Source organism: Gymnodraco acuticeps, unplaced genomic scaffold (genome assembly GCF_902827175.1).
Source record: "Gymnodraco acuticeps unplaced genomic scaffold, fGymAcu1.1, whole genome shotgun sequence".
Classification (NCBI taxonomy): domain Eukaryota; kingdom Metazoa; phylum Chordata; class Actinopteri; order Perciformes; family Bathydraconidae; genus Gymnodraco; species Gymnodraco acuticeps.
Genome location: NW_022990508.1, coordinates 12,762 through 25,396, shown reverse-complemented (window position 1 = coordinate 25,396; position 12,635 = coordinate 12,762). Strand labels below are relative to the sequence as shown.

At 39.2% G+C, this 12,635-nt stretch overlaps 1 protein-coding gene across 1 annotated transcript in view; it reads left to right on the top strand.

The window, feature by feature from the left end:
- The window catches only part of LOC117553112 (hexokinase-2-like), a 35,493-nt gene that overhangs the window by 12,001 nt on the left and 10,857 nt on the right, over nucleotides 1-12,635 (top strand). Inside the window, exons 4-6 of the mRNA XM_034226907.1 lie at nucleotides 978-1,097; nucleotides 2,414-2,509; nucleotides 5,810-5,909. Of these exons, the coding sequence (XP_034082798.1) occupies nucleotides 978-1,097; nucleotides 2,414-2,509; nucleotides 5,810-5,909 (316 nt within the window). The remainder of the gene's footprint in view (nucleotides 1-977; nucleotides 1,098-2,413; nucleotides 2,510-5,809; nucleotides 5,910-12,635) is intronic.

Sequence of the window (12,635 nt, the reverse complement as noted above, 5' to 3'; positions counted from 1 at the left end):
TTCTTTGCAAAGGAACTGATTTTTCTGAAATGGGCCTCAGCGGGGGGCCTCATTTAGAAAAGTCCTCTCTCTCTGTTTTGTACGTTAAGCTCAAATTTAGAAACTGCACATTCGAGCTGCAGCAAAGAGAGGAAACCTCTCAAATGACAGTCGTTACGGTTGTATCAACTCAAAAAGTTTGTTTGTTTTTGCATAATTAATTGACCCTGGGCAAGGGCAACCTCTTATGGCAAGGTACAGTATAGTAATTTCAATCAGGAAACACTTATTCCTCAGTGAAAATAATCTTTACATGTGCAGAGGGTGAGAAATATAATTAGACTCCATTGAGAAATCATATATCTGTAGGGGTAAGATGAAGATCTAAATAGAATATGAAAACACCTGCTTGGTATGGTGAGGAGAACAATACTGATTTGATGAGAAGTGGATTTCTGATGAGCTTCATTGCAGCACTGCATATAATGACTGAAGGTGAATATGGTATTTAACCTAAAGACTTGGACTTCGAGGAGAAATGTGAATGAGTAAACAAAAAGTTAAGCATACTTTTACGATAGAAACAGAAATTGATTATGCTTTATTATATTTGCTGATTTAGATGTTACACTGAGCTTCATGTACAAGATACTCTATAAAATAAGAGTAAAATTAACCATTCCTGATTTAATGCAATTGTTTTCCCGATCAGAACATTATATAATAGAATATTTCTTTATTGTCATCATACAAAGTACAACTACATTTCTTTGGCAACTCTCACTGCAGTCAAAAATAGACACAATAAATAAATAAGAGTGGTAAAAGCAGAGGTAGTAGCGATGACAGTGCAACAAGATTACATTCAATGTCAATGTGCATATTTACACTTACAGTCTAAATATATATTGGTAAAATAGCCATAAATATTTCTAAATAGTGTGTGTGTGTATATAATAAGTAAACAAGTAAACTTGCCTTCTTGCTCTCCCCTCTAGCTGTTCGACCACATCGCTGATTGTCTAGCTAACTTCCTGGAGAAGTTGGGCATAAAGGATAAGAAGCTGCCTCTGGGCTTCACCTTCTCGTTTCCCTGTCAGCAGACCAAGTTGGATGAGGTGAGTGATTTAGGCTTTCTTCATTTACTTGAATTGAAACTATATTTGATCTCTAAGTAAATGACTTGACCAAGGGTTGTTACTAGGGATGTCCCGATCACCTTTTTTTGATCCCGATCCGATTCCGATAATTTGATTTTGACAATCTGCCGATACCGATTTTTCCCGATCCGATCTTTATGCAATGCATTAAGAGAAAAAAAAGGTAACAGATAACGGCTGGTCATCCAACGCGATGAATTCAGCTATCTTGGCTGTTATTCTTTTGGCCTTTTCACTGTTCTGGGGCATTTCTCTTTCCTTTTAAAAGTCTCTGAAAGTGTCGGTTGTTTCAGTGCCGGTGTCAGTACCAGATGTGTTCGGGGTACCAGATGTGTTCGGGTGTATTTCCGTCGCATCCGTCATCCGTCATATTTTACGGCAACTCAAGAGGGCCATCACGGTCAAATTCCGAACATTTAAACATAGCCGACACTTCATTCTTTACTTTGTCCGTTATTATATGTAGAAGATTATACTTTTTCTCCGTCATGTTGTTTCCATAGCAACAACTTCAAACAGGCATAGCCTACACTTCATTCTTTACTTTGTCCGTTATTATATGTAGAAGATTATACTTTTTCTCCGTCATGTTGTTTCCATAGCAACAACTTCAAACAGGCATAGCCTACACTTCATTCTTTACTTTGTCCGTTATTATATGTAGAAGATATTAATTTTTTCTCCGTCATGTTGTTTCCATAGCAACAACTTCAAACAATAACAACTAACCGCTAGCCGCAAAGCTAGCATCACAGCCACTGCTCCGTTTTCGGATACTTTGCACACGTTTTTCACAAACATTTTCACAGGCTAGGAGTACTTGAGTACTGCGTGTAGCAGTATAATTAAACATTACAGGTTGTGAGTGACATTAGTTATCATATTTATATATGTTTAGTAGGTTGTGGAAGTGTGCTCCAAAATATTTGTTGATCTTCTTGATTTATTATTTTGATATTGTTTATTTAAAGATATTAATGTATTTATTTTTTTATTGGTTTTTCAGTTGAATTATACTTAAAGTTCACGGTAATCAACTGTTAAAAACATACTGTTCAAATTATTTTTATTTTAAAGTTCAATAAATTGATGTTTTCAAAGTCAATGGATAGTCGTTTTGAATAATCGTGATATAAATTTGGACCAAAAATAGTCGTGATTATGATTTTTGCCATAATCAAGCAGCCCTAACTACTCACATCTACGATGACACTTTACGGCATAGCTGAAATAAAATGTGTTCTGCTCTTTAGTGCTGATTTCCTTCTTTACAGAGTGTTCTGGTTTATTGGACCAAAAGCTTCAGAGCATACGGAGTAGAGGGAAAGGATGTGGTCAGCCTTCTGAAGAAATCCATCCAAAAACGAGGCGTAAGTGCACAAAATCATACATTACGTTGTTCTTAGTAATCCTGCATTTTTTCTGTGTGTCTCTTGGTGTTGATGTCCCATGCTAATTATAATATGGATACAAAATGTACATGACAAAGGATTTGTATTTAGACCTCAAGTTATATTTATATAATTATTAGGGATGTCAGAACTGTCAGGGTTGGGGTAAAAGGTTCAAACCAAAAGTGAGCTTTACTCAAAGAGAAACTAACAAACACTAACCATGGGACACAAGGAAAAGGAACATCATCACGAACAGCCAGGTAACATCGACAACAATCGCACAAGAAGCTCAAGGGAAGACTTAACACAAATACACTAAATACACACAAGGCATCACAAGACAAGACACAGCTGGGAGGGGATGTGAAACCCAATCAGACAATCAGGCAGTAAAACTAGGCAAGACAGGAAGTAACAGACATAACATGGGGGTGACACTTTTAAAAATAAAAGTGGAAAATAATAATAATACATTTTATTTTAGGCGCCTTTCATGACACCCAAGGACACCGTACAATTTGTTAAAAAAAGAAAATGCTAATAGGCAACAGAACATGATAAAAACACAAACAGGAAATCATGGAGGAGACAGTCAAGTGGACACAAATGAAACATATAATGGGGAGCACTACAGTGAGTAGCCAGATTTGAACAGATGGGTTTTTAATTGGGATTTGAATATGGTGATTGTGTCTGACTGTCGGATGTGCGGGGGGGGGGGGGGGGGAGTTCCAGAGTCTGGGTTATAGCATAACCATGACAAGAAATGCCAATCATTTTGCATTTGGTCAGCGATGCTCAATATCGCAATTAAATCATTCTCAGCATTCACTGCTAAATTAAGTTTGCATACCGGATTTTGTTTATAAAATTAAAAAGGTCGTTATTCTTTCTTTCTAATCTATTTTTGCTGTGAAAACTGTTTTCGTGTCAGTTGGACTGTTTTTAATCCCCCTTCTACAAGAAGCATCTTCAGGGTCTCTTGCTATGACCCTGGACCTGTCTGACCCAGGGTTCACAGAAAATGCAATGCTCTTTTAAGATGTGGTCCACTTATGGTAAGATTAGCAAATGTCATCTCCACACGACAGCCTGAGATGTGAAGAGCCCTGAGAGAATTAATTATTCATAGTTCACATCTATTGATTCTCTGTGGCTTTCCAACTATGACCCGACTAACTGCTGTCATTTCTGATAAGTGGACTCTTATCGGCATGTTCAGATGTGCCGGCCACCTCTGCACGCAACTGTAATCTGAACTGTGAATGCTATTCAGAGATGTTACTGATCCTAAACAGCACCCACAATGACGAGTGTGGCAGATATGGCAAAGAACACGTGCAAATGTTCCTTAAACAAGTCCTTAAGAAAAGTAAATGATCTCGTCTGCCCACTTAAAGAGATTTTACTAGTAAAAAGGATAGTTTAATTGTAAGATGCTAATAAAACACTTTTGTTGTCCAAATCTATGACATGTTTATCTGCCTGGATAAATACAAACTTATAAATAATGGGCAAATATTGGGCCACAGTCCAGCAAAGGATATCAGTGAAGCAACATATCCAATCCTATTATCCCCACATACAAACACTTCCCAAAGTATGCCATATTTAATGTACAATTTAAGAAATGTCACAAAAGAGGAAGTGATGTTTTACTGAATCTAACTACAGCTGTTATGATATTCATGTTTTCTTGTCACACACTATCTCTCCGGCCTGCTGCTCACATACATGCATCCTTACATTTCTATTTATAGTGCAACCAATGAAATGGTAAATGGACTGTACTTATATAGCGCTTTATCCAGTCTTTAAGACCCCTCAAAGCGCTTTACATACTACATGTCATTCACCCATTCACATCCATTCATACAGAGCAGTGTACCTTACTCTAGGACCTAACATTCACACACCGTTGGCCATCGGGAGCAACTCAGGGTTAAGTGTCTTGCCCAAGGATACATCGACATGTTGACTGCATGGGCTGGGATCGAACCCACAACCTTCTGGTTGAAAAACGACCGCACTTCCACAGTCGCCTATTTTAATGAAATAATAGTTTGTTGATGCTCACTTGCTTGGCTTGTGTGATTATGTTAACAGCTTGATCAGATGCTACGTTGCTCCAGTGTTTTTATGATCTCCAGTGACTGTTTCCATTCACTTTTCAACAAGCTTTTATACGTGTAACAGGGTTTCCGCTAGGATTTTTTCTCGCCGGTCAAATGTCCGGGCAGAATTTATTTTACCGGACAAATTTGAAACTTACCAGTCATATTTCAATAATAATAATAAGAGTTGTGTAGCAGAGTTTCCGTTAGCAGGTAATTACCGGACTATGAGCAGATATGCTGATGTTTAAAACTCAGTTCACGGGCTCATTTGTATATTGCTTCAGTTTATAATCGTAACAGATCGAAAAATTCAGATTCATTTCTCAATAAATGATTCCACAAACAACAAACAACATAATTATTACATTCAAACAAACTACTTGTAGTAGATGAAGTACATTATTCAAAAGTTTACATTAACTTTGAATAATAACACGGGAGAAACGGAGCCTCTCTTTTCCCCTCTCCCTCCCTCTCTCTCCTGACAGCCCGTATGTTTCTCATGCAGCTCGCTAAACAGTGGGCGGGGCTTCAGGTGATCATGCAGAGCTACTGTCTCCATCAGACTCAGCAGCTGATCTGATCTCTCTCTCGGGTCCGGTTATACTTCACTCGCGTTTATGTCCATATCGATCAGATCCAGCTCTCCTGATCGGCCTTTATAGAGAGCACCGATCAAACTATTAAGAGTGAATATCGGCCGATAATAACCGGCGGCCGATCTATCGGAGCATCCCTAATTATTACCAGACATTTTGACCGGCAGGTTTTGAATTTACCGGTTTTTAATAAATGTTACCAGCTAAAAACCGGTAATTACCGGCTAACGGAAACCCTGACGTGTAAGTGTTTGTATTTGTTATGTTCCTCATTATAACATCACAATTCACATGTAAGTCTGTTTTTGTTTGTTTTGTTGTATGTAAAGCATGTATGCCCGCATGTTGCCCTGATCTTCCTCGCCTCGAATCCTGCATTTGATAGATTCTGGCTCTTCATGATTGCATGTTATTTGTTGAAATGTGTTAATCTTTGCTGTGCATACTTTGTTGCAATGTAAGATAACATCCAGCTGTTCTATGATCATAAGAACTGTTGAATAACTTCTTGCCCCTTGTCAAAGCGAAAACTAATAAAGTCCAATTAAATCTTACTGCAGGACTTTGACGTTGACATTCTGGCTGTGATCAATGACACAGTGGGCACCATGATGACCTGCGGCTACGACGACCATCACTGTGAAATTGGCCTCATTGTGGGTGAGTTAAGTCCAAAGCAAGTAACAAGGCTCAGCGATGACATATTTTTGTAGGCTGACATGACAGACTGGGCTCCTTGAGACAAAGCCAATGGTATTTTCCAGAGGTGGGAGTAAGTCCTACATGTGCAAGTCATGAGCAAGTCTCAAGTCTTGACCTACAAGTATCAAGCAAGTCCCAAGTCACTGGTGAGAGTCAAGCAAGTCAAGTCAAGTCATTGCTCAGGTCAAGCAAGTCAAGACAATACGAAATTCTGATGAATAAGCCCAGTTTCCGCATTTAAATCAGTTAAAAGACAGTGGTTATGAAAATGGATTTAACCCACATGATCTTCTTTACATACACAGTTAATCATTTGAAATCTAATTTAGACCGATGACAATCATATTAGATTCATATTAACCCCAGAACTGCAGACAATATAGCAAGGACTCAATCAAAGAAAATCATATATGGCATTTGCCATTACACATATTTAATTTAAATGTCTGTTAACACTAGAACCGCCAACAGCATCAGCACCTAGTACATAGATATCATTTTCAAATCATTTAATTTGTTCCTCTTCATAATTTCCTTATAAACTAAGTAGGACGATTTAAAACTCAGTTAATTGGGTTAATTTAGAAATTGCTTCAGTTTATCATCATAACAGATCAAAAAGTTAAATCAAGGAATGATGCACTTCTACAAACAAAAACAACATAATTAAAACATTTAAACAAACTACTAAAAGTAGATGAACTACATTATTCAAAAGTGTACAGTAACTTCTGATAATAACACAGGGGAACTAAACGAGGCATCTCTTTTCCCCTCTCTCTCTCTCTCCCTCTCCTGACAGCCCGTCAGTATCAGGGTTAGTCAAAATGAATCCCTTGGTGGTTCTAGTGTTAATATACCGTTTTGTCTTCTCTTTGCTTAATCGATTTGAAACCAAGTCTAACGTAGCTTAAACTTAACGTTAGCTTTCTAGCTAACACATGCACGCACCTTTCTCTGTGGGGTTTTTTGTAGTGACGAATGAAGTTGGATGTTGTGGTGGTCGTGTCACTGATCTTTATGCTGCAGACCCTGCATACCGCTGTTCTCTTCTTATTACCGTCATCGACAAAATAATCTTTGAATCCAAACTTCACTATGTTTGGAGTAAAGCTAGCCGCTGCCATGTTAACTGAGACTCCTGCCTTCTAGTGGGTTGCCAGGTTTGCGCGCATGGCGCTATAATCACGTTTTTCGAAAAAACTAAACGTAATATCTCACTACAAAAACAAACGCAAATATTTAATTTTAAACAGTCAAGTCCTTTCAAGTCATCTATCTCAAGCTTAAGTCAAGTCTCAAGTCATGAATACCAAGTCAAAGTCAAGTCAAGTATTTTATCAATGTTAGTCAAGCAAGTCTCAAGTCAAAAAATATGCGACTCGAGTCGAGTCATGTGACTCGAGTCCCCACCTCTGGTATTTTCCCATTGCGTTTTGCTTAAAATGAGCTCTGTGGCAAACAAACGTTTATGATATTTACATCTATTCAGTAGGATAATCTGCACACATGTTTGAAGTGTAAATGCAGTCGCCAGGAGTTAAAAACGTACAACGCTAGCTAAGCTAAAAGGGGGTTGATTTTCTAATTTCTGCACTTCTAAGCAACGGCCTTTTTGAAGACAGATAACATTCAGAAATTCAAGAATATCAGTAAATATATTATTTACTGAATTGTTTTATGCCTTAGAAGAAAACGTGAAAATCTCTAGCTTGCATTAACCCAGTGGTTCTCAAACTTTTTCTGGCATTCCCCACTTTGAACAGGTGGGCCTTTTCAAGCCCCACCTGTTCCTCGCCACTCCAATAAAATGGTAGGCCAAGCTTAAAATTGTCAAATATATCGTTCTATAACAGGGGTCTCCAACCTTTTATAGGGTGAGGGCTACTTTTAAAAAATAAAACAAGTCGTGAGCTACTTTTACTCCTCTTTTTCAGTTTTTTTGCAGTGTATATATTTAGCACATTTTAACATTATTATATGCTTACCTTTAACCTTTGTGTGCTGTTTGGGTCTGTGGGACCAGTTTTCAGTGAAAAGAAAATGTATGATTTTTTTTAAATGTTGAAGTTAAAAGCATCAATCTGGTGCACTTTAAGCACAAAATGAATTTATGGATACAGCTCTCAACACTCTATGAAAGGGAGCTGTATACTTTTCAATAATCCAAACATCTTTAGAATATGATCACAACCAATAACAAATCATTTAAACTTGTGTATTCTTATCTTATGTTACCTATATAGCATTATTTCTTTTTATTTATGCGTTTTACTAATCACTCCCCTTTTAAACTGTTTACTGTCCTATTGTACACATTGGAATGATTTCCTCACTTTATTTTGTACAACTAGGCTATATTAAATAGATAAAGGTGTGTTCTCTCTCTCTCTTTCACATGTGTGTATGAGAGATTTTTACATATGTCTGCAAATGACTTTGGTTTCAGTTGTGTGTGTGTGAGCAGGCTCGGATTGGCCATCGGGAGAATTCGGGACTTTTCCCGTTGGGCTGCTGCCGTTGGTGGGCCGCTGGCTCTGGCATAGGTGGGCCGTGGACTTTCACAGCGCCGGTACCGCATCCGCCCCAAAAAACACCCGCCGTTGCGAGGCTCTGGCGGCTCCGGCAGGTCCGGTGCAGCGGTGCTGTGAAAGTCCACCGCTGTTGCGAGTCTCCGGCTGTAATAATCCACTACCGCCCGTCAGGACCCAGGTTCGATTCCGGCCTGAGGTCCAAAACATATATTTAAAAAAAAAAAATAATAATAATCTCCCGTTCATCGCGTCCATTCGCGACCCACCTATCACATCTCTGCGCCCCACACTTTGAGAAACGCTGCATTAACCATAGACCTTATTACGTGATCCTAACCTTAAACCCAATTACTTTGAGAAGAGGGAAAAGGACTCAAAACTGCAGCACTCTATAATACAACTCATTAAATATTTATATTTATAATATTTTCCCATAGGTGTTAGATTGTGTTCAGATGTAGTGTCAGGAAGGCACTCGATTTACATAATGTTCCTACTCATTAAACTGTTTACCGCACCCCGTATGGATCATGCATTCTCACAGCTTGTTTCTGCATTCTATTTCCCTTTTTAATGTGTTTCTTGTCCACATACTGTACGTGCTGCATCGACAATTAATTGTTTAAGTAACTCTAAGGGTTTTTTAATTGGAAAACAAGCACAATGAGGGTTAGAAGGTGTAGATGCTCAGTCTGTGTCTCGGAGAAGATCCACTGTGTTAATGTGATAACATGTTGCCGATAGATTATCACAGTTATTTATTTTTATATTTCAAACTTAGTGCTTGTATCAAATAGGAATTCACGTCATTTAACAGTAACATGCATACTGTAGAAATGCTTAGACCAAATGGAGCGGCACTATTCATGAAAAGGCAAATAAGAATACGTTTTTCTCCCAACTTGGATCAGCTAATTATCGCTGCACAGCAGGGCCTATCACTGCTGAGAAAGTGATTTTTCTTCCTAAGCGTGTGGAGTTATCAATTATTCTTTCAAAGTAAGATCACATCCCCTGCTGCACAGGTGTCTCATTATCCAGAGACAGTTCAGCACATGCACCACAGGGCTTCAGTTAACTTTGAAGGACTTTATATTGGTCTGGCAGCAGTTAAAATGCAACATCACATCCCATAGCAGGTATCTATTTACTCACACAGGGATCAAAATGAGCTGCAAGAATTCCTTTAGCTAAAAGACACCACTGGACCTTTTGAATCACTGTCTGTTAATTTGACAGGGACTTGCAACCTAGATGCCTTTTTATTACTGGAAATGCTAACACAAACCAATAAAACTATACATACTTTGTAGCTCTCTTCACGACACAGACACAGGTCGGTTCTTTGAAACGGGCGTTTATTTCTTGGAGTTTTAATCTTGTAGCTTCCCCCCTTCCGTTACGCCGTGAGAACTCGTTGGCCGCTTGTCCAGGGGCGGATCTACCGGGGTGGCATGGGGTGGCAACTGCCACCCTAAACAATAGCCTTGCCACCCCAGCTGGCATCTTTGTTTTGAAAGAAAAGTTGTGGCTCATCGGACATTTATGAGAGAAAGTCTCTAATGTCCGAGTGCAAGTGAATGCAGCACAAGATGCACGTCATGTAACCCCTCCCCCGGTCCTGGCGCGAGAGTGGAAATATGATTGGTGGCGAATTCACTTGAACGGGGGGACGGCGCAAAACGAGAAGCATTCGGACCCAAGCACTGAAGGAATGAGGTAGTTGCGGTCTGACAGAGAAGAGACTGTCAGTTTGGCTGTACTCAGCATTGAATCAAAACGCACTACAGCTGTTGATCTTAATAAGTTTGTGAGGCGTTTTGCTGAACAAAATAGTAATCGCCGCATTCAGCTGTAATAGGCATGACAACTTGATGCTCTGCTCACGGATGACTCGATGAGAATAACAAGATGTTAAGATGATGACCTTGTATGCGTGTATATATTTTTTTCTTTGAGGGGGTCTGCCCCCAAAAAACAGTTTTAAGCCCTGAGAAAGTAAAATAAGACGGTGTGTAAAACTACACTGCCCAGCCAACAGAAAGTAACCACTTTGATTGAACTAGGCCAGTAGGTAAGGACCTTCCACTGGATAATAACTGCAGCGATGTTTTAGCTGAATACACGTTTTCTAACCCTAACTGATGCAGTTAGTCACTTCTTTAATGTTTGTTCTTTCTGATGTAAAGTCAAGGTTGTAACTGTATATCAATAATGATATAATTACTTGTTTTCAAATTTGAAGGAGGGTGAGCAAGCATCTTGATGAACATTCATCATTAACTCCTCCAAAAAATATAGTTTATTCAATAATAAATGAATATGTGAATCATAACAGTTCTTCACTATATCTGTAAAGCGTCTTTGAGCACCTGTAAAAACGCTAACAAATTAAATCTATTATTATTATTTATTAACAGTGATTGACAGCTGATAGGAATAATATGATTGTTAATAGTATCATATTCATTCAGACAAACATCGATGAGACAGTTAATTAATGTACTTATTGCAGCAGTCTGCATAGATTTGGTACCCCTGCTGGTCTAAGAGTGAAACAAACTCATTCAGTTATTGTTCAGTTAAAATTCATTAAATTACGTCTGCCACCTTGTAAGGCTTTACTGATGTGCCACAATAATATCACCTATGTGATTGAGTTAAAATATTAATATTGTGGCTTTCCAAGTTAACATTGATTGTAGGGGTGTAATGGTTCACAAACATTTCGGTTCGGTACGTACCTCGGTTTTTAGGTCACGGTTCGGTTCGTTACGTTTTCGGTACAGCAGAAAAAATTATCGCAAAACACTAAATATTTTTTTTTAAATTTATATTAAACTGTGACTAATGTATTCAAATAAATACAAAATATAGTAAAATAAACATTAAGGTGCAGCATTTCGATGAACTGAAATAATCTGTATTTGAACTGACTAGTATAAGCAGCCAGCTTGACATTAGGACTTGCTTGTCATTGTATTTTCATGTGTTGTTTAAAGAAAGATGAACTTGTCCACATTGCTTGCTGAAATGGCAGATCTGCTGGCCCAACATGTCTCCTGCTGTGGAGAACACCCTCGCCAAGGACAGAGGTAGCAGATACAGCCAGGTAGCGCTTGCTAACATGGCAACATAAGGATATTTGGCGTTTGTAATAGCTTTGGCTCGGTCTGAACTTTCTGCGAGTGGTGGAGGCTTAAATGCTAGTGGGAGTTGGGTTTGCACTTCAGTCTTTTTTCTTTTGGTACCGGTGATATTCACATTCGGGTGATGCCTTTTCAAATGAGTGTGATGTATTGCCAGCCGCGTAACCAATGTTAGTTGAACAATGCCGACAAACAGCTTTGGTTCAGTCCACCTGTCATTGTCCGTCATTCTTGTACGTAACTGCGAAACCAAAATGTTGCCAAAACCGGAGACTTCAATGATGCTGGAGGATTTTCAGCTCAACTTTATCTGCGTTCGCCATTTCGACAGTTCCTCAAATTACTGACTACATTTGAACGCATCCCTGTGACCAGCTCTCATAGTATGCCTCTCGTCCAATGAAATGACTTGGTCGCTCTATGATATATACCTGAGATTACTTCCAGAAAGTTGTCATGTTCTCAATTTTTTACGTTTAACGCTATATTCGTTCGGTACCGAACCGAAGGGCCCGTACCGAATAATTTCAGTACGGGTACCGTTACACCCCTAATTGATTGATATGATTACGATTTAAATCAGCATATACTTCTGTCAGGGGATGCCACCCCTCAAAATCTCCTGCCACCCTCTTGCCACCCCATGAATATTTGTCTAGATCCGCCCCTGCGCTTGTCGTGAAAGGAGATTAATCCTTAAAGTTCCTTTTCTGAATAACTTTGTCACAATGATAACTTGTGTTACAACCCGGCTCTTGGGCTGTAACAAAAAGCTGGGAGGCGAGACGAGGGGTATGGAAAAATAACGATCCTTTATTAGTGAACACAAAAGTAGACAGCCGCGGCGCGAGGCTCATACGGGGAGTGTGCGAGAGGAATGTGAGCGAGAAACACATATCCGGCTGGACTCTGTTCTTGTAGGCTTTTCGACCCAGGTGCTGCCAAGCCCCCAGGAAGTGACCCCGGACTCTGTGCCCAACATTCGTTTTGTCCAAACGGCG